Raw genomic sequence first — 23,577 nt, 5'->3', positions numbered from 1 at the left:
GGAATAGTCAAGCATAATTTCCAGAGAGTAAGCTCAATTTACATAAATAAAAAATAAAACTAACATATATTTATTTAAATAAACTCACCATCTGCAATATATCTTCTATTTTTAAGTGTGTGTCATCTTGATCATCCTGAGAAAGTGTCCTAAAAATAATTAGCGATATATTTTGTATCACAATGAAATTTCTGCAGTCTTTTGCACTATTTTTAATGTTTACCTTATAGGTATTCCAAGTGTTTATTTATGCTTATTTATTCTACTAGTATGCTGTCAAATCATTGCACACTCACGGTGGTTTACAAAACAATCAATAAATATAAATACTTTAAAACAATATGTAATCAAAGTTACAGCAATCAAGAATAAATTACAATGCTATATTATACTGACAGGAAAATTAATTAAAAACAATACAAATAAATGAATAAATCATTCAAAGTGAAATAAATTGAAGACAGCAAAAACAAGATAACCAAATGCTTCACAGGAAAATTAGTAGCTGCTTTTGGAACATTACAGGAGATGGAAGAAATCTTAATTGTAAGGGGAAATATTCTGCAAAGCAGGAGCAGCAATTAAATCTCTGTCTTTCTTCTCCTTATTTCAAGAAAATGGGATATAACCAAAAGCTTCCCTAAGAAGAACTTACAAGATGCATCTTCGTGACTATTTTGAAATAATACCTAATAAATGATAGCCATAATTTGTAATGTCTCTTCAGAAATAAGTTCTGCTGATGCCATGTAAGTCTTGCATTTTCAGGATGATTTTCAATTGCAATGTTTCTAGTACTCTATAAATAATGCCAGATACAGTATATCCGACTTATATTCGACTTAATGTAAAACATGTCTTCAAGATGACATGGAATTATGAAAAATCATTCATCAAATCTCGATGTTTAATCCCTTGCAGATCCACTGATACTGATTCTCAGATCCACCATCTACCAACCTATCGGTAAGGATATCAAATTATCTGAGTCAGCTGTGTAATACAAAAGTCAATCCATATAGACATCACTATAAGCCTACCTGAAAGTGAGGATAGGGTTAGGGCAAATAATACCAGATGCTGACTAGACTAACATTTATTATGTTGTTTAACAGCAGAAGCACTTACAGGTGAAACTCGAAAAATTAGAATATGGTGCAAAAGTTCATTTATTTCAGTAATGCAACTTAAAATATGAAACTAATATATGAAATAGACTCATTACATGCAAAGCAAGATAGTTCAAGCAGTGATTTGTCATAATTGTGATGATTATGGCTTACAGCTCATGAAAACCCCAAATCCACCTTTAGAGTTTCATCTTTAGACTTATATACTGTTTCATAGGGCTTTACAACCCTCTCTAAATGGTTTACAGAGTCAGCATTTTGCCCCCAACAATCTGAATCCTCATTTTACTGACCTCAGAAGGATGAGAATCAAACTGCCCAATTGCTGGCACCTGGCAGTCAGCAGAATTAGCCTGTAATACCATATTCAAACCACTTTCAGCACTAGTTCTTTCAAAATGTTTGAAGTATGTTTTTGCTTTTCAATTGTAGCACTCAAACTGTTTGGAACTGGAAATTATTGTTTTTATCATGTAAACAAGTGGCTTGGGTGACTTATTGGGGGGGGGGGCTTAACTTCTCAAATTGTTTGCATGTAATAAATTTAGAATGTTCATATATTTTTAATTTGCAAACTTTTGGTGAAAAGAACATACTTCTCCTAATTCTTCATGGGTATAATTTTGCAGTATATGTTCCTTAGAGAAATATTAAAATGGTTTTAACTCTATGAAACAGTTGATTAACATCACATTTTTGTAAGAAAATTAGATTTCTCCCTTTTTAAAGTGATACACCGAAACTAAACATCTGAATTGATCACACTTCTGTTTCTTTTATACTACTTCTGTTATGAAACTCATAAATCCTCTTTACCTCAGGATATTTGCTGTAGCTTTTCTTTCTTGTGGCAAAAGGTCAGGGTCTCTCAAAACTTCTTCTAGTAGATTAAGAACACTCATTTTCAATTCATTATTTAATTCAAAATCCTGCAAAACAAAGTGCTTCCGGATGAAAGAATCATATTACAGATTTATACTTTGTGAGCATGATAAACATTTTTAAATAAATGCATACATTTCCTTTTGCACATTATAATTTTCTGGTTTATTTGTTTACAGTTGCTTGCACACCACAACCTAGCCCATGAATATCATCATTCTGGCAACTGTAATTATCTGATGCATATCAAGTTCCATGCAAGCCAGTTTTGAGCAGCCTTTACAGTTAATTCTTATATGATAGTGATATTGTTTTACCATTATCCTATAACTTCATTCCATGTTGCTTCATTAAATCCAAAACAATTACATTACTTAAGAAAAATTGGTAATAAACTGACACTCCTGAGAAAAATAGTTGTATCATCTCTTATTTTTATGTAATCTACTCTTTAAGGCACTAGAATATTGTGGGTAAAATGCATGAAAATGGAGGCTTAAAGTTTGTCACCATTTAAAACTGCACCAAAGTTTCAGTTTTAAAAACTGCATCCTCCTGAAACGTGTGTTTTTCACTAGAAATGCTACAACTTGACTTCCTTTAAATTTATCTTCAATGTATGTAAATTAGTATCCAAACATTTTTTTCACCCCAATGCTCAGCTTAGCAAAAAATTAAATGGGTTTAACAGTCCTTAACTATTTTACTAGAGTCTCACAGTACTTTGTCATATTTGTTTTCATTTTTATGTACAGTACATAAATTTTGCACATAAGAATATTCCAAAATACTATTTCCTTTCTAGGTTCTTCAGGGCTCTTACAGAAGAAGTTGCCTCCAGAGTTCTGACCAAATTTTCCCATGTACATTTGAAATTTTAACTCACCCAAGCATTTTTTTTCTTTCCATTTTAATTAGCTCATTTTTTAGAAGAAGATAATATGGTGATCCAAGCTTCATGTTCTTTTAGGGCCCATTAACAAGAGTTATAATATAACTAGCATATTCAAGTGAAATCATGGGCAACTTTAGGCAAGAAAATTAGAATCTTTTATAACTAGAGCCCATGGATTCTAGATAATATCCAGAAAGTTTTGATTTACAAGTTAAAAACAGCAGAAACATTTCTAAGAAAAGTGAGCATTTTCATACGCTTATTGTGGAACCAAAACAATTTATAAAAATAATACTGGACATCCCATGAAGTTCAATTCGTAATAAAAATAAAAGTTTGTTTCTTGTTAAATCAATTGAGACTTCTCTCAATATGGAATCTGAAACAGGGATACACTCATAATTACGGCAATTAACAGGAGAGTTTATGGAAGGAGACATTATCTGCCCAAGGTAAATAATTGGAATTCAGATAGTTTTAGGTTATTAAAAATAGTAATTTTACATAATTATTTTCAATGGAAAGAGTGGGTGCTTTAGAATGGGGAAGGAAAAGCATTATCAAATCAATAGGCAGGTAGCTGATCTGCTATGTGACTATGGAATCTCATTTATCCTTAAAAGTGTGTGTTTATTTATCTCAATCCTACAAAACAGAACGGTCTGATTTAGTCTTTCCCTCCTATTTAATAGATGTCCCTTCCTCCATCCCATAAACAATTAAGACTATTTCAAAAAGAATATGGTAGAAGATAGGCATCAGTGAATTCAAGTGTTGAAATATCTTCTGTCGATGTTTATGCTTGAATTAATTGAAAAGCACTAACTCAAGTCATTTATATTTCAGGTTACTGCAGATGTTTCAATAAAGGATTTAAACTAAAAGCTTCATGTCTCCAGCATTTTGTAGCAGTCTCTTTTATAATGAATATCATCACATGAGAAGCAATTCAGAATGTTTCCATAGAAACAGAAGCAATTATCACCAGCAAAGTTCTTGAAACTCCTGCACATTTAACTTTCCATGTAGCAATGAGAGATATCTGTGTTTGAATTTTGTGCATATCTTTTCAAATAATTAACCAACTAGACATTTTCCTGAGATTAGAGTTCTCTTTTATTTAGTCTGTTTCATGTTTTGAGTTTTGGTGTACTTTTGTTTGAAGTATTATATAACAGATTGCCATGATACCAGTTTGTCTGCCTGTTATTACTTTTATAATAAGATCTCATCCTCAATCATTTTTAACAAGACATGTTAAAAGTCCATGACAGTAATGTTATATTAGATTGGGAATGTCATGCTTCGTGTTTCTAAGGAATAGTATAGAAGAATAAAAAGAAAATGAAATATATGCTTGAGAGGCTTTTGAAATAAAGATTTTGACAAACAATAAATAAAAGTATTTATTTGGGCTCTTGAATACACTGTAACATGTAGCATTTTTCAGATTTTTTTCTATTTTTTAAAAAATCTATGTATTAATTTGAAAATGAACTGAACCTCGTAATGTATGTTTGTCGAGAATTTGAGTCAGTGTTGTCCACAAAGGATTAAAACCTGCAGAATGAGTGACACGAGTGGCAATCAAAAATCAGGATCTTTTATAACCAGAGCCCATGGATTTTCCAAGTTTATTCACATGCACAGAAAAAAGCCTTAGGCTTCACTCATGGCATTCATTACACTTGTCCTCTTGAACATTTTGACAAATCCTCCTGTAGACACTCATGAACCTATCCACCCATCCCTTAGCAGTTCTAGAGTATACTAATGAAACCAGAAGTTGTTTTAGTTTATTCCTAGTAAGAAATAGTTACTTCCGTAAGGTTCAAGTATAAAATTATAATCTTTTTTTAAAAAGTTGTTTGATACTTACAGCTTTGCAAGAAGAAATTTCAGAATAAATGCAGTTCATTAGCCAGACAATGTTCTATGGCTGGAAGATGGAAGCTAAAGAAGCTGTCCTGATAACTTCCTACTCCCTAATCACTCAGTAAATAGAATGAGAGAGAGATGAACAAGAGTTTGATGATATTCTCCCATGGAATAGTTCTCCTCTTGTAAGTTTGTACCAAGAGGTAGAATGTTACAGCTACTACATAATCCATTGTCATTTTTGGAGGTCAAAGTTAAAGTTGAGAGGGAGTTAAATTCTCAACAAAAATGTTCTATATCAAGTATCTTTTAAGTAGAAGGAAAAGTTAACCTTTAATAGCCCTTTCAGTCTTCCATGCAAAACTTACACTGCATGCTAAATTTACACTGCATGTCTTAAATGCAGATACTGTGGTTTTTAAATATACTCCCATCTGAAACATGCCAAAATGGAACATTTTCCGACCAAAATCCTTTTCTGCTCTTTTCTTACACATTCACCATTGTGCTGTGGGGTTGCTTCAGTTGTGGATCCTTGTTTCCCACTTTTCCCATATAGGCACTTACTATTGTTACTATGGAATCAAAATTGTATCAACAATATGTCTAAAATGAAAAGAAAAATGACCTCTCTAACACTAGAAATGAAGTGGGATGTATTACACTACATCTAATGATCCGTGGCCTAGCATGAATTTTTACCCTGAGTGAATTTACTACACACAAGATAAAGAAGAATGCTAATAGTATTTGAAGTGCCATAATGTATTCTACCTCTTTGTCTGCCATGATAACCATGAACATTAGAAATCCAGAAGATTTCTAGGATTTCTAGGATTTCTTTCTCTTTTCTTTCCAGGAGAAAAGAGGAAGACGTGTTCCTGTTATATGGAATATGAGACAAAGAAGAAAACATTTTTGAATTACATAATGCTTAAGAATAAGGCTCTGAAATTTTATGAGTACATTTCTCAATATGTTGTGGTTATAAATTTTTGACACCATACTCCACAACTACCCTTTCCCACCAGTTCAGTATCTCTTGTAATGGAAATACATTTTATGCGAGGAATTTTGGAAGAATGTAACTTAGAACAAGAGAGGGATAACTGAACACATTTAGAAAAATACTTAAAAGGAAACCAAAAATTATCTACAGTGCAATTCTAACTGTGAAGTTATCTTACTTCAACATATACTACACATTCTTATTTAAAGTGTAAATAAGTTGTCTTTATTTTTATTTATTATATTTATGTTCTACCCTTTTTATTTTTATAGCTCAAGGTAGCATCACAGAACCTCAATAAGTCTATGAGTTAGGCTGGACTAAGAGAGAGTGATCAATCTAAGGACACCCAATCAGCTTCAGTGCTTAAGGATGACTAGAACTCAAGGTTTCTAATTGCCATATTGCCTTCCTTATCAAATTACCACTTTAATCAATATATATTAATTACCTGCTTATCTAGTAGCTTTAATTTCTGGCATTCTCAAAACTGTAAGTTTCTTTCACCTACTGTTTCCCTCCTTTAGTTTCACTGAAAGCCACATGGAAAGATTGGCCGATATTTTTAACTAACATCAGTTTTTTTGTTATGTAAACACATGGAAATGTAGATAGCTTTGATTACAAACAAGCAAAGAGTTTTTTTCCTCTTTTGAATTCTAAATTATGTTTATTGTGCTAGTATGTCACTTAAGTGTTGCCTTAACAATGGGGGTAGCTTATACATTGATTAAAGAAATGAAAAAATAACTGAAAAATATATTGTACACCAAATTGAAAGTGACCATCACTCACAGATTAGATACAATGCTAAGAGAGATAGTTAAAGGAGGAAAAAAGTACGCCACATGTTGCAGTTGATAGCTAGAAAAAAGGGAGAAGTACATCAATGCAAACTTAATTCACAGAGGTTGCATTATATGGCACACTTAATTGTGTTGTTTAAAGGACCAACATCTTATAAAAATCAATTCCAGTAGTTCCATACAGAATCATTATCATAAATCGTTCTAATATATTCTAAGATAAATTCGGTTTATCAGAGCATACTGCACAAAATCAAGACCAGTTTAACTCATTTATGAGCATAAAGACATGAATCTAAAACAATCCCACAAAGCAATATTTCCATCTTCATTTTTCTTTTAATTTTCATTCCTCCCTATATATACACGTGAAACTCGGAAAATTAGAATATCGTGCAAAAGTTCATTTATTTCAGTAATGCAACTTAAAAGGTGAAACTAATATATGAGATAGACACATTACATGCAAAGCAAGATAGTTCAAGCCGTGATTTGTCATAATTGTGATGATTGTGGCGTACAGCTCATGAAAACTCCAAATCCACAATCTCAGAAAATTAGAATACTACATGCAATCAATAAAACAAGGATTGTACATAGAACAATATCGGACCTCTCAAAAGTATAAGCATGCATATGTACTCAATACTTGGTTGGGCCCCTTTTGCAGCAATTACTGCCTCAATGCGGCGTGACATGTAAGCTATCAGCCTGTGGCACTGCTGAGGTGTTATGGAAGACCAGGATGCTTCAATTGTCTGTTTTTTGTTTGTTTGTTTGTTTGTTTATTGGATTTATATGTGGCCTTATATATCAATAGCGGCCTTCAGCTCTTCTGCATTGTTCAGTCTCATGTCTCTCATTATTCTCTTGGCAATGCCCCATAGATTCTCTATGGGGTTCAGGTCAGGCGAGCTTGCTGGCCAATCAAGCACAGTAATCCCACAGTCATTGACCCAGGTTTTGATGCTTTTGGCAGTGTGGGTAGGTGCCAAGTTTTGCTGGAAAATGAAATCAGCATCCCCATAAAGCTCGTCTGCAGAACAAAGCATGAAGTGCTCCAAAATCTCCTGGTAGATGGCTGTGTTAAGGGAGGCGAGGCTGACGTCGCTACAACACAACATGCAATCTTGGTGCTCCAGGATTGCTGTCAATATCTCTGCTGCTGGATGGTCCGTTTTGGACCTAAACCATTCTGAAGAGACGGTGATAGAGAAGGGCACGTCCTGCGGATCTCAGGGGCATCGCAAAGCCCCTGATTGATCCAGGAAAAGCTGTTTCTTCCGGCTACAAGAGAAGCAGCCATTGAAGCTGCACAAAGTTGGGACAGACCCCTGAAACGGAAACAGAGCAGGAGAGTGTGTTGAAATTGGTGTGGTGGCTCTTGATGCACTGATTCCAGGCTCAGTCGACTCCTTGTGAAAGTCCCCAACACTTTTGAATGGCCTTTTCCTGACAATCCTCTCCAGGTTGCTGTCATCCCTGCTGCTTGTGCACCTTTTTCTTCCACACTTTTCCCTTCCACATAACTTTCTATTAATGTGCCTTGATACAGCACTTTGAGAACATCCAACTTCTTTTGCAATTACCTTTTGAGGCTTTCCCTCCTTATGGAGGGTGTCAATGATGGTCTTCTGCACAACTGTCAGGTCAGCAGTCTTTCCCATGATTTGTGATTCCTACTGAACCAGACTGAGAGACCATTTAAAGGCTCAGGAACTCTTTGCAGGTGTTATGGCTTAATTAGCTAATTAGAGTGGGACACTTTGAGCCTAGAATATTGCACCTTTTCACAATATTCTAATTTTCTGAGATTGTGGACTTGGGGTTTTCATAAGCTGTAAGCCATAATCATCACAATTATGACAAATCAGGGCTTGAACTATCTTGCTTTGGATGTAATGAGTCTATCTCATATATTAGTTTCACCTTTTAAGTTGCATTACTGAAATAAATGAACTTTTGCACGATATTCTAATTTTTCAAGTTTCACCTGTAGTAGTAAGCCTGAAATAAGGGGATAAAAAGGGAATGAAGATAGCTAAGCCACTTCTTGACAAGTTGTTCATGACTCTCATCATATCACAGACACTTAAAATCTGGGGGGAAAGTCCCCAGAGATTTTAGCTGGGAGAAGCCACCTCAAGATAGTTTTTGAAGTTTCATTAGGTCAGTTAATTGTTTTCATCAATAATGTCCCTTTGGATCACTGGGCAATTATTTTTCCCAGGAATTGCAATAAACTCAGTATGCTGACTCTTGAAAATGCAGCCATATTTTAGTATTAGTATTAGGACTAAACCAGCCAATGTCTATACTAAAGATTTCACCACTGACATCAAAGTCTGTTGTTTTGACTGTACAAACATGAATATCAAAATAATTCATCTCACAGTAGGAAATCATCAGCAAAAATTCACCCTTCACCTATCTCTCTCTTTTATCATATTATTCATGATTAAGTAATAAATAAAATGTGATATAAATATTACAACTTTGAATTTCTGGCAAGCTCCTTACTCATATTATTTATACTGTAACTAAACTACAGAAACTGACAGACAAGGTAAATGTTAAGGGGAACATTCAAATCTCTCAAGCAAATAAGCTGTTATCTAGCCAAATATTTTCATTTCCTAGTAGTATTGTTTTAATTGAGTACAACTTCTACATAGCAGCTTTATTTTGACAGTTATTGATAATAATTTCATTTTTATTTTTTAAAATTTTGATTCCAAATTTTTAAACATTGGAAATGCAAGCATATTCTTTATTTGTTTTCAACAGCTATGCTGACAAGAGAATTTTGAAAATACTAGTTGAAAGCCACCAGGTGAAGTCTGATGGTGACGTCTGTTTGTAGCAGGAAGTAGTGCTGGGGGAAGGGGGACCTATTTTTCAAGAATACTTTGCCTATATAGAAGAACAAATTCTGCCTTGCTTAATAAACTTTCCTTTCTCTTCTTCTGCCACTTTTTGTAGCTTTATTGTCCTTGCCTCTTCCTGTATTATCTTCTGAAATCCAAAGCCAACCAAACTGGAGAAGGTACCTGATTTGAATACATTACTCAAAGAATCCAGTAAGACATACAGCATTCCCGGACCTCTTTATCCTGACAATGACATAGCTTATCTTTCTGCTTTTGTGACTTCATATTAGGACATTTCCCAACACTTTTCTTTAGGGTGATCTGTTACATTGTACTAAGGAAGCATTTTATATACTTCTAGGTTGCTCCATGTGTTATCTTACTATTTTCAGCTCTTCAAGTAGCTCAAGCCCTCCATTGTGGCATTTCTGTCCTACATGGAATACAGCTATCTGCGCAAATATTTGCTCATCCATCTAGCTAGCTTCCAAGGAACTTGGGTTGTGTTCGCAGAAGATAAATGCATGTAACATGCTGGGAAAAAGAAAAGCAGCATAGCATGCCACCATGAACCTAAGAATTCTGTGTGTCAAATTAGAAAGTACATTTGCTATAGCATGTTATCTAACACTGTGCTTTACTGAGGCGAAATGCAAATACCTATGAGATGTTGTGACAGGAAAGCTGTGGGAGTCTTGCATTCTGGATGCTAAATACCCAACTCACATAATGGACCATTTTTTACTGAAGAGCCAATATATCAAAGAGTAGGTGTTGAGATTCTGATATAACACAGATATCTCTCGTGTCTTTTTAGAAAAAAGGGGGAAAAAGTCTACTAAGAATTAAGCAACCAGTTAATAACCACAGAAACATTAACAACACTTTTCTTTAAGAGCTTTGTGTGGAGCTCCAGATGGAGATCTGGTCACTCTATCTTCCTCCATCTCTTTCTCTAGAATAAAACTACATACAATGTGTAACCATCAACCTGGGATTGGGAGTCAAACTATATATCATGAGGTCTTTGTCCAAAAGGTAAAACATGTAAGGATGTAATAAAGTCTGGTGCAAGTACATAAATCACTATATACAGCACATGTTGTCCCACTTTGTTCTGTTTTCCAACAGATACCTGCAGTTTCAGACCCCTTTTCCTAATGTTTTTTGTGTTTAATTACTGTGTTTTTTTATGTCTTACTGCATGTTATATATTGTATTTATCATACTTTAAATACATTATTGTATAAGGTTTGCATTGAATGTACATTTTATATTTTCAGGAAATAAAAAATGCTACATAGATTGATTCTCAAAATGTTAGAAGAGAAGGATATTTCAGGTTTAGAGGATATTGTTCTCAATATTGCGTCCTGAGCTGTCTTTAATATGACGCTCCTACAAATGAATACAAAATGTACATACAGTGAACATGTAATAAGCGATATACATTAATCATAAAGCCAAATAAGGCTGTACCACTGTGTAGAGTTCATCTCCAGTTATAGAGTTGGGTGGCTTTTTCTTGTACCGAAAAGGAACAGCTTTGCAAGATGAATTCTTTTGAATTTGCAAAATGCAAATGAAGGTACTGGTCGCTTTCTATAAAGCCCTACATGGCACAGGGCCTGGTTACTTAACAGACCATCTATCGCTCACAGTATCTGCTCAGACTACTTCAATCTAGCAGGGTTGGCGTGTTCCATGTTCCATTGATTAAACAATTCCATCTGTCTGGACCCCAAAATTGCGCCTTCTCTGTAGAAGTACCTGCCCTCTGGAATGAGGTTCTCTCAATTCAAATGGCTCCCATCCTACTGGTATTTCATAGGGCCTTAAAAACCTACCTTTTTTCCCAGGCTTTGAAGAGGACACCCCTCTCTTCCTTTCTGTTCCCCTCTTTGTTTTTCTTTGCCATTATTTTATCTTATCTTGTGCTGTTTTTGTTGGATTGTTGTTGTTCCTTGTTTTAAATTTATTTTAACAATTGTAAACTGCTCAGTGTTGCTGGGAGTGAAGCAGTGTATAAATTTAATAAACTATTATTAGTAATAGTAGTTGTATTTGCTGGTATTTCATGAGATGCATAATCCAAAACTGTAAACATATTTTAGCAGAAAAAGAAACTAGTTTGCATTAGTTTTTAGTGGCTTATGTTTAATGGAAATGTCCCTTTCTGATCCCTTTCCCTGGAAAATAATTTGCATAATGTTTATCTAAAAGGAATAGCCGTGATTAAAATCGTATTTAGTTACATAACTTGCTATCTGAAGTTCAAACTAAGGCATAGGCAGCAGATAAGTCTCCTGGCTTTTTATTCTTATTCAAGAATCTCTAGATCAGAAGTCTAAGTGTTGTCCCTGGTCTGAGCCTGGTGCTGTTCAGGAATGCTGTTCAGAATAGACTCCCTTAAAGTTAAGGCACTAGGTCAGTGATGGCTAATCTTTTTGTCCTTGCGTGCCAAAAGCATGCACGCATGCCCCCACACCCATTATGCAATGCGTATGAAACATCCCCCATGTGCCCTGTTCCCCTGCGCATGCATGCATGACTTCCGCGCTCCCTCCCCGCACATGTGTGTGCCCCCTCCCCCTGTGACCCATTTTGGGCCTAGCAGGCCTCCTGAAGTTTCCTGGGACCAAAAACAGGGCATGGGGGCCACCGCTGCACCCTCTCCACAGCCTGCTTTGGCCTAGCAGGCCTCCCTGAAGCTTCCTGGTATCAAAAACAGGGCATGGGGGGAGCGTCCCCTCCACATGCACACGTGGCAGTGACCCCTGAACAGCGGTAGGCATGCATGCATGTATGGTGTAGCTGAGCTAGGCGACAGCTCGCGTGCCCGCAGAGAGGGCTCCACATGTCACCTGTGGCACACGTGCCATAGGTTTGCCATCATGGCACTAGGTTCATGATAATTCTGATTCTGTTTAAGGACAGGAAGAGAGTCTAAACAATTAGACAAAATGTCATAAATTGCCTAATGCACATAAATCCACAATTTATAATTCTAAGAATGATTAATATATAAATAAATCCTATTCAGATTGTCTCAGCTATGTTCATTTTAAATGAAGCATAATTGCTAATATAATATAAATGACATAAAATGAAAGATAAATGACCAATTCCAACCTACCCTCTTGACTTGGCTGAGAACATATCTCAGGAAAAAGCTAGGCCTTAGCATTTGAAGAAACCACCAGTTATTTCTTAAAGAACTGTCTATCAAATCTGGTTATATCATTAGCTTAAGTATTTTAATAAAAATGGCTGTAATTTTTAAAAACCCTTTTATTATTTTGGCAGGCTACAACTTAATATCATATTGCATTGTCTCAGAGACGACAAAGTATTTAATCAGAATATTGTAGAGTAGGCCTTATGATTGAATTAAAACTTGAAAATCACATGACTGATTAATTCACACAGCTTCAATCATAAGTCTTGTGCAAGTAAATGAAGGCATTACATAAATGCACAAAGCTAAAAGAACAATTTTATTTATGATATTTTAGTTAGCCAAGTTAATTTGGAAAGCAGTAAATAGTTATGGCATAATTTTCAGATATACTTGGTCTACTTTGGGAAATACGTGTTCTGACCTAGACTTCCCGAGAGTGTAAAAATCAGACACTTAGTGCCCCAAACCCTTTTTATTTCAACAGCTGTGAATTATGTTCATTCACATCCTGTAATGAGTCACAAATAGTTTGTAAATAATCCGACAGAAGTCTGCCACAGTCTTTCGGGATAAGGCTAATAAGCACCCACCTTTATCTCCCTTGAAACACTGCCAAAGACCTAATTGCCAATTAGCTTTACAAAGCAAAATGGAGCAGAGAGTCAAAAAGGAGCTTCAACTGGAGTTTAAACCGACAAGAACAAAGTTGCTTCCTGCAAAGGCTCACGTGCCTTTGCTCCTCCTTTATGTCTTATGGGAGGGGCCAATCATCTCCAAGTCTTTCTCCCAAGTCACCCCTTTTGTCTTAACTGTTCTTGCATTCTGGTAGCTCTGTGCACGCACCAATTGAGAACAGGCTCCCCCTGTTCCTCTGCCTTGCTGATGTCCTACTCTAGAGGCTCCGGAGTCAGCACATAACTTCCAGATGGCCCTGGCCCTCTCTCTGCCTCTGACACAGAGCTTCCAATGCAGAGCCTTCCCCAGGCTTCAAGACTGGCCTATGTTCCTCCCCAACCTTCTCACTGTCCGACTCTGCTGCCAGCTCTGCAGGCCGCTGGCAGACCACAACATAACTCTGATGTCAATCTTGACATGCTAAATCCTTATGATTTAATTCTAGGCAGGCTTACTTGGAAGTGACCTATTTGACTAAATATGCTTAGGTTTGAGCTACATAATTACAATTAATTAATTATTAATTAATCACATCAAGGGGATTTTGAAGTTATTTTTTCTTATGTACATACTTACTACTACTGCAAGCTTCTGTACATCTGCTTCAAGAAAATAACAGCAGCATGCTGTACATTTTTTTGCCTTCATCTCTTCATGGTTTTCTACTAGGGCAACGGACTATTTGATAGCATGAAACTTGTTTGCTGTATTATTCTGATGTTAATGCATTTCCATGTGATAATGATCTTATCTAGAGAATCTAGTTAGAAAGAGAGCCTTCTCCAACTGTGCTCTTCAAGTGCTATTATCTTGTTGCCAAGCAAAACTATCCAGATGATAGGAACTGTATTCCAGCACAATCTGGAAGGGGACAGATTGTGGACAGGTGATGTGGATCAATTTAATTGCTGTTTAGATAACTACATCAGTGGGCCAATAGACATGATACGTACCATTCAAACATTATTTGTTGTGTGTAAAGTTGCTGTGCCACAGTACCATTTTTCACAAGCACAATAATTATGGATAAATAACCTATGGTATCCTTTTTAAAAAAAATTAGAAGCGGTCCTCAAAAGCAAGAAAAAACACATAATTCTTCACTTCCATAGCTGATGCCAATAACAGAATGCATCTTCTAAATGAGATTGGCACTACTATTGACATAACTGAACTCTTGAGGCTATAAATGTCAAGCACAATTTATAGGAAATGATATTACCCAGATAATTGGCTGCAGGATAATATACTTAATTTCAAGATGGGCCATGGATCAAATTCAGAGACTATAATGATTCTTATATCTGCCCTAAAATCATGCCAAAAATCCAATTACATTTAACAAGGCTCCGATCATAGAAGGAGTTAACTAAGCATACAGAAATCCTATTTTGCTGATTCAGTGTTGGATTCTTGACAGCCTTGCATATACTTTAGAAATAATGGGGGGGAGGGGGGGAACTTTCATGTCAGTTTATGGTACAAACCTTCTTTTATAGAAACCATGTAATAGCAATATCCAGAAGAGCTACTTAGTATAAGGCAGAGCTGCCATACATTATATGCAAGCTATTGCAAAGTGTAATGCCAGCAGAGTTTTCCCCATATAGTTGTTGCCATTAAAATCCCCAAAATTCTCATTCAGCATGGCTAACATCTCAATGAGACAAAAGAGGATGTGAGTCCAATAAATTATTGACTTTTTTTGTAAAACTGGAAAGGAGGAGAATTCGTACAATACATAAACTGTGGAAAGAATGTATCACTGCTTCGCATGAAAAAGCATATTATAAAAAGTACCTGAGAATGTTTTGACACCCAGTGGCGAAGGACATTCAAGACACGATTAGTAGCTGCTCGACGTATTATGAACTCCTTATCACATGTTCGTTCAGAATTATTAAATGCTACATATTTTAAAGGAGATATACAATAAAATAAAATCAATTAGATGAAGAAAATTATCAAAGTAAAATTCTTCACAGTATAGCTTGACTGGATAAAACCATTTTTAAAAAACTTTAATTGTTGACACACAAAGGATTTTGAAAATTTTGCTTACACATACTGTATATATTAAATGATACAACATATATTTGCAACTGCCGAAAAAGAGTTTCCTGCATTTCTAAACAAAATGATTGCTTGGATTGCTTCATTTTTTCCTATAATCTTGAATACTATAAAGTGAATTCAATATTCTATTATAATATTACACAGCAATATGTAGGTCCATTTTGAAACAAGCACAAGTGTAATTTTTCTAGAAAAGGGGAGAAAAAAACAATACATTAATTGTTCATAACCTATTCCCTGCTAACTACTCAAGATTTTTAACTATCTTGATGGACATACATTCAGCTACTATATCAGTGTGAACAACATAGTTAATATTCCCAATACCAAATGCAGGTAGTCCTCGATTTACAATAGGTAATTTGGTAATCATTCGAAATTAGAATGGCACTGAAATGACCATTGGCTTACCTGAAGGGTCCTTTTCTGTGCACCGCGGGAGAGTCCAAGCAATGGGTTAATTCACTCTGGTTGCCCTGGATACTGAGGAACTTTTTTTCTCCCTTTAACCACACCTCCTCGTGTGATTACTGCCAGAATAAATTTCCGAAAGGTCAATCTGTCGAGAGGATGGAGCGAAGGCGTCCAAGGAGTGTTCAGTTGAAAAAAGAGGAAAGAATCCCCGGGCCGAAGACCAGGGTGGGTTGGACTCTCCCGCGGTGCACAGAAAAGGACCCTTCAGGTAAGCCAATGGTCATTTTCCTGTGCACCGCTTGGAGAGTCCAAGCAATGGGACATACCCAAGTTATTGTCCGATTGGGTGGGCAGAGTCAGAGTCCCGGGATTCGGTCGAAGACACGACCCCTTGAAGTACCCTCCTGCCAAAGGACGCCTCAGCCGAGGCGTAAACGTCCAGTTTGTAATGACGGATGAAGGGCGACGGGGAGGACCACGTAGCCGCCTTACAAATGTCTAGTATTGATGCCTGGGTGGCCCAGGCCGCAGTGGTAGCCGCGCTGCGAGTGGAGTGCGCAGTGATGTCTCGGGGCACCGATCTGGACTGACTTTCGTAGGCCAGGGCGATGCAGGCGCGCAGCCACCTGCCAACAGTGGAAGAGGAGATTTTCTTGCCCAGGGAACCTGGATGAAATGACACGAATAAAGACTCCGACTTCCGGAATTCGGAGGTGCGGGCGATGTACGTTTTCAGCGCCCTTCTCACGTCCAACATGTGCCACTGTCGTTCCCTGGGATGTGACGGTCTCGGACAGAAATCAGGAATCACAATTTCTTGCGTTCTATGAAACCAAGTATTAACCTTTGGAATAAAGGTAGGGTCCAGTCTCAACACCACCCTATCTGGGTGGACGGTACATAGGTCCTGGCGAACTGACAGGGCTGCCAGCTCTGAAATACGACGAGCTGACGTCACGGCGATGAGGAATGCCGTCTTTAGTGTAAGATGACGCAGCGACGTAGTACTGAGAGGCTCGAAGGGTGGAGCGGTGAGCGCCTGCAGAACCACGGACAGCTGCCAGGTGGGGTAACGGTGGACCGTGGGAGGTCGTAAGTTACAAGCTCCCTTGAGGAAGGAACGGACCCTGGGCACCTTGCTAAGGGGCAAGACCGGGTCACCGGCCCAAACGGTGGAGAGGGCCGCCACCTGTCGTCGAAGGGTATTTGGAGCGAGGCCCTTGGCAAGACCCCCTTGTAGGAAGTCCAGGACGCGGGAGACCGGAGCCGTCACCGGATCCAAGCGTAAGGTGTCGCACCATTTGGCGAAGGAGGCCCACGAGGCATCGTAGATTCGAGTGGTTGATGGTCGCCTAGCTGCCTGAATGGTGTGTATTACCTCCCCTGAGAAGCCCTCGCGCCTCAGCTGGTCCCCCTCAAGTGCCAGACGGCCAATTGTAGCCATTGGGGCTCTGGATGAGTTACGGCCCCCTGGCTGAGGGAGACTTGGTCTGGAGGAATCTTCCACGGAGGTGACAGGGAGAGGCTGACCAGGTCGGTGAACCACGAACGACGGGGCCAGTGCGGGGCCACGAGGAGCACCTCCGCCTCCTCCGCGATGATCCTGTGGATGACTTGTGGAATCAGGGGCAGCGGAGGAAAGGCATAAAGTAGGCCCCGGGGCCAAGGAGAGCGAAGGGCATCCGTCCCTTCCGCCCCCGGGGACTGGAAGCGGGAGAAATAGCGGCGAAGTTGAGCATTTTCCCTGGATGCGAATAGGTCGACCACGGGGGTGCCGAACCTGCGGGACAGCTGGCGAAACAGAGCCGGATCCAGTTTCCACTCTGCCGGGTCTATGGTGGTCCTGCTCAGCCAGTCCGCCTGGGTGTTGTCGACTCCCGAAATGTGGTCGGAGCGAAGAGATGCCAGATGCCTCTCCGCCCAGCGCCCCAGGGATTCCGCTTCCTTCATCAACGTCTTGGATCTGGTGCCCCCCTGGCGGTTTATGTGGGCCTTGGTGGCCACATTGTCCGTCATCAATAGGACATGTTGATGGAGAATGTCCTGGCGAAAATGCCGGAGTGCCAGGCGGGCCGCACGCAGTTCCAGAAGATTGATGCTGCAGGAGCTCTCTGCGAGTGACCATTTGCCTTGCACCACTAGATGACCCATGTGTGCCCCCCAGCCGGCGAGGCTTGCGTCTGTGGTGACCACTAACCGGTTGGGCTCCTTGAACAGGTGGCCCTTGAGGAGTGCAGGGGACGTCCACCATCGGAGCGATCTCTTCACTGCTGGGGGAACGCTCACCAGTCGATTCGAGTTGCTCCTTGCGGCCCTCTGGTGAGGAAGGAGGAGCCATTGGAGAGCTCTGGAGTGAAGGCGAGCCCATGGGACGATCGAGATGGAAGAGATCATTTTCCCCAACAGCTGTGACAGGAGGACGATCGGTACCTGTCTCGCGAGCATCACCTTGCGGGTCATGGCCACTAAGCTGTCTAGCCTGTCCTGGGATAGGAAGACCCTGCACAGGGAAGTGTCTATGACCGCCCCCAGGTGGATAAGTCTGGTGGTGGGAACCAGATGGCTTTTCTTCAGATTTAGGGAAAAACCGTGGCTCCTCAGGGTTCTCATTGTGATGCGGAGGTGCCGCAAGGCCTGCTGCCTGGACGACGACTGGATCAGGATGTCGTCCAGGTAGCACTGGAGCCTTATGGGTCTGCGCCTCAGTTGGGCTGCTACAACCGCCAGGACCTTGGTGAAGGTCCTGGGGGCCGACGACAGGCCGAAGGGAAGGGCCCGGTATTGAAAATGCCTGCCGGCATAAAAAAAACGCAGGAACCTCCTGTGCTGGGGACGGATGGGGATGTGTAGGTAAGCCTCCTTGAGGTCGATAGAGGTAAGGAGGTCTCCCTGACGGATCCCCGACAGGATGGACTGGAGGGACTGCATCTTGAACCTCCGGTAGGCAATGTGCCTGTTGAGGTTCTTCAGGTCCAAGATGGCCCTCCAGCCCCCCGAGTTCTTTGGTACCAGGAAGAGGATGGAGTAGAACCCCTTCCTTTCCTGGTCGGGGGGAACCTGCTCTATCGCGTCTATCTCCAGGAGATGGCGAATCTCCTGGTTCATAAGCTCCCTCTTCAGAGGACAGGAAGGAGTGGGACACCGGATGAAGTTCCGGGGAGGGGGGGATAGGAATTCTAGGGATAGGCCCTCCCTCACGATATGGAGGACCCAGGCGTCCTCCGTGGTCTGGACCCAATGGTGGGCGAATAGCTGGAGGCGCCCCCCTATGGGTGACGGGCCCGGGCAGTCACTTAGATTTGCGGAAGGGCCTGTTAGAGGCACCTCCGCGGTTGGATTTACGGAAACCGAATTGTTGTCTACCTCTGTCCTTAAAGGAGGACCTGTCCTGGAACCTGTCCCCTGACTGACCGGCCGGTCGGTAGGGCGGGGAGAAGGAAGTAGAGGTAGAGGGTTCAGGGGCACGAAAGGGCTGCCTCCTGGGGTATGGAGCGGACTTGCGGTCCTGCTTTTTCGTGGTGGAAGGCAAAATCTTCCTTTTATCTTTGGATTCAATGAGGAGAGGCTCAAGCGCCTCCCCAAATAATTTGGCGCCCTTAAAGGGGGCTGAGGCCAGCTTCCACTTATGCTTCTGGTCCGCCTGCCAGTGGCGGAGCCAGATCAGGCAGCGTGAGGTGACGTTGGCCGCCAAGGCTCTAGAAGCAAATTTAGAGGCGTTAAGGGATGCGTCCGCCGCATATTGGGAGGCCACAATAATTTTTGAAATATCCTGGCGGAGGCGCAAGTCTCCTGCCGGGAGTTTGGTCAACAGTTCCCTTAGCCATATAACGGAGGCCCTGTTAAAAAAGGAGGCGGAAGAGGAGGCTTTGATGGCCCAGGCAGCCGCCAGGTGGGCCTTATGGCACACCCTCTCCGCCTTCTTATCCTCCGCCTTGAGCCCATCCAGCAGTTCTGCTGGGAGGGAAGAGTTGGAGGTCAGGGCAGTGATAGGTGGTTCCACGGCTGGGAGAACCAAAAGGTCTTCCAAGGTGGGGTCCATAGAGTAAAGTTTCCTGTCTGCCCCGCTGGGGGAAGACAAGGTGGCTGGTTGGGCCCACTGGCATTGGATTACGTCCAGGAATAAACCCGGAACCGGGACCAGCTCCTGTTGGGGGGCCGGGACGTCGAACATGGCCGCATTGGGATTTTCGGGAACAGCATCGGCCAAAGGTTGGACCGGCTTAGGTTTAATTCCTACCCTGGTAGCTAGTTTGGCCTTACGGAGAATGGACTTAAAGAGAGTGGGTTTGAAAAGTCCGGAAAAGGCAGGGGCGTCCGGGGGGAGGCCCTCGTCTTCAGATAGCTCCAGGCCGTCCTGGTCAGCGTCCTCGATGGCGGAGGTTTCGCTGACCACGGATGACTCAAGGGACGGATGGCGGGCACGCTTGGCTGGAGGAGGGGCCGCCGGGCCCCGGGAAGTGGTCCCTGGCCCCGAAGGGGGAGGGGAGCGCTTTTGGAGGCCCTCAGCAATGCCTCTGGCGATAGCACGATCGACCAAAGCCTGCACGCGCGGTGACAGCTCGGGCTCCTGATCAGAATCTGATCCCGGGTCCCTGGGGTCTTGGAGATGGTAGGGAGAACCCCCAGCCGGGGGAGCCCTGGTGTGACCCTCTGGGACTGGGTCCTGCTCATATGACCAGGACGGGGCAGGAGAAGTTGGCTCCGCCAGTGATCTGTCCGGGGACAGATCCTGAGACTCTACCTCCTCATTCAGCAATGCCAAGATATCACTTCTGGATGGAGGAACGGGGGCCACCTCTGGGGGGGACCCTGTCCCAGCCTGGCGCCGGGCCTTCTCAAATTGTTTATCAAGGGCCCGCTGGCGTCTCTCAGCGTCCTTGGTTTCGGCTGCAGTCAGGGCCTTGACAGGGTGCCTATGGGTGTCCCCTGAGATGCCCTTGCCCACACTCCCACCCCTACTGGAAGGGGGATCCTTGCTAGGGGCCTGAGAGGGGCCGGATCTAGCCTCAACGGAACCTGATGGAGGGAGCTCCATGCCAATGACCGCACAAGGATGATGCAGAAAACACAGGCAAACGGGTGGGCTGCAGCGGAATTCGACTGGCTACACTGAAAGGCCTAAAGAAAAAAGACAATTATGATTAATAATACAGGTATAGGAAAAATTAATAAATCCATTTCAGCCTAACACCAGTAGCCAAATGGGAGGAGGACACCCAGGAGGCTGAGCTATGAGGTGGGCCTGCAGCCCAGGCTGCAGTAACCCTTGCAGGAGAGGCAGGGAAGTCAGTAGGCCAGGAGACTAGAGCTTAAAAAAAGGCGAAGGCCTGGCCAGATCTTAAGGATAAAGAAAATCCTTCCCTGTGCCGGTGCAAAGGACACGTGGTGGCCAAATTACCAGCGCCGCTGATGTCCAGTGGGTGGTGGCCGAGGGTCCGTTGGGCGGGCCCGGCGAGGCCCTGTAGCCACCAAGCGGCCTCCTGCAGGAGCGTGGCTGAGCGGCAGAGGCCTAAAATTAAAGGCGCGAACTTTTCGTGCCTAAAAATGGCCGCCGCAACAGCGAGGAGCTGGGCGGAGAGGAGAGCGGCAGCCAGGATCAATCCGGGCCGCTCGTAGCTCCGCGGGGGCTGAGGGGTGTAAAAAAACGCAGGGAAGTCAAAAAAACGAAAAAACTAGGCCGGAAAATAACAACCGGGGAGGGAACCGACCAAAAAACAAAGAGAAAAAACCCCCTCGCCGCTGTTGCCGCGCTCTGGGAGCAAGCGGCAAGTTTCCAAGCCTGCAAAAGTGCGAGGCTGTGGAGAAACAACCTCCCCCACACACGCTTACCTCCTGGCCTCCTAGATAGCTTATGTTGATTGTAGAAGAATAAAAGGCAGGGAGAAAAGTTCGTTTTGAAGAGGAAAAGGTTTTCCAAATTTTTAGGAGAGTCCAAGCCAAGGATTAATAGCCTGAACTCAAAAATACATCCGATCTGGGCATGAGGAAAATTATTCTGGCAGTAATCACACGAGGAGGTGTGGTTAAAGGGAGAAAAAAAGTTCCTCAGTATCCAGGGCAACCAGAGTGAATTAACCCATTGCTTGGACTCTCCAAGCGGTGCACAGGAAAATAAGTGACTTATGACCATTTTTCACACTTAGGACCATTGCAGCATTCCCGTGGTCACATGATCAAAGGTATGGGCAATTGGCTCATACTTATGATGGTTGCCAGGTCCCAGTGTCACTTAACAAATGAGGTAAGAAAATGGAGCAAAATTTAACAAATTTCTCACTTACCAACATAAATTTTGGGCTCATTTGTGGTCATAAATTGAGGACCACCTGCAATCTCAAATTTTCATTGTATGATTTTCTCCAAAACTAGTAAGAAAGAGGCAGACTCAACAGCACACCTGATGCTGTCAAGGAGGTTTTTTCTGATCTTATCCAAGCATGAACAACTGCCAAATAGTTTTTAATAAGTCAATTCCTTATGTTTTCAAACAATGGTAGTTAAGGATCAAATAATTAAGGTTCACAATTTTCTTAATACATTAATGTAATGTTGCTTAGTCTCAATATGTTGCTTCTGTTAATAACATGACTATTTGCTGTATGGATCACTGAAGTCTCTGATCATTTTTCAAAGGCAAAGTCATGCGGAGTGTATTAACAGCATTTTAAATAGCACATATCTAATCTACATTTCATAAAGGCACATCTAGCCACAAACTCTGACCCAGATTAAGGCTGGCTCCAGGACAGCCATCAGATGATAAAACATGTGTTATAGTGCAATACAGAACCTAGAAGATTTACACAACTACAACAATTCTATAAATGCATAGATTATATCTATTTCCCATAAGTGGTTCATTTCCCCCAAATCAATGATCAAGATATGTACCATCTGTTTGAATCAAGAAGCAAGAGAAATAATATGCTGATTGTTGTCCACATGCAACCATTGCATTCCTCACATCTTTTAATAACCAGAAATATTAAGAGCTGAGTGTTCATGTGAGCAATACAATACAATACAATACAATACAATAGTAGAGTTGGAAGGGACCTTGGAGGTCTTCTAGTCCAACCCCCTGCCTAGGCAGGAAACCCTATACCGTTTCAGACAAATAGCCATCCAACATCTTAAAGACTTCCAGTGTTGGGGCATTCACAACTTCTGGAAGCAAGCTGTTCCACTGATTAATTGTTCTAACTGTCAGGAAATTTCTCCTCAGTTCTAAGTTGCTTCTCTCCTTGATTAGTTTCCACCCATTGCTTCTTGTTCTACCCTCAGGTGCCTAGAAGAATAGTTTGACTCCCTCTTCTTTGTGGCAACCCGAGATATTGGAACACTGCTATCATGTCTCCCCTAGTCCTTCTTTCTCTTAAGCTAAACATACCCAATTCCTGCAACCGTTCTTCATATGTTTTAGTCTCCAGTCCCCTAATCATCTTTGTTGCTCTTCTCTGCACTCTTTCTAGAGTCTCCACATCTTTTTTACATCATGGCGACCAGAACTGAATGCAGTATTCCAAGTATGGCCTTACCAAGGCATTATAAAGTGGTATTAACACTTCACATGATCTTGATTCTATCCCTCTGTTGATGCAGCCTAGGACTGTGTTGGCTTTTTTGGCAGCTGCTGCACACTGCTGGCTCATATTTAAATGGTTGTCCACTAGGACTCCAAGATCCCTTTCACAGTTACTACTACTGAGCAAGGTATCATCTATACTGTACCTGTGCATTCCATTTTTGTTGCCTAAATGT

General features: G+C 41.3%; 1 protein-coding gene across 2 annotated transcripts in view; it reads right to left on the bottom strand.

The window, feature by feature from the left end:
* The window catches only part of RASGRF2 (Ras protein specific guanine nucleotide releasing factor 2), a 106,759-nt gene that overhangs the window by 12,244 nt on the left and 70,938 nt on the right, over nucleotides 1-23,577 (bottom strand). For both annotated transcript variants that reach the window (XM_081941032.1, XM_081941033.1), the window contains exons 18-20: nucleotides 15,127-15,233; nucleotides 1,947-2,059; nucleotides 89-149 (exon numbers count right to left, since the gene is read on the bottom strand). In XM_081941032.1, the coding sequence (XP_081797158.1) occupies nucleotides 89-149; nucleotides 1,947-2,059; nucleotides 15,127-15,233 (281 nt within the window). The remainder of the gene's footprint in view (nucleotides 1-88; nucleotides 150-1,946; nucleotides 2,060-15,126; nucleotides 15,234-23,577) is intronic.

Source organism: Natrix helvetica (genome assembly GCF_964273705.1).
Source record: "Natrix helvetica genome assembly, chromosome: 2".
Classification (NCBI taxonomy): Eukaryota; Metazoa; Chordata; class Lepidosauria; order Squamata; family Natricidae; genus Natrix; species Natrix helvetica.
This window is presented reverse-complemented; position numbering and strand designations above follow the sequence as displayed.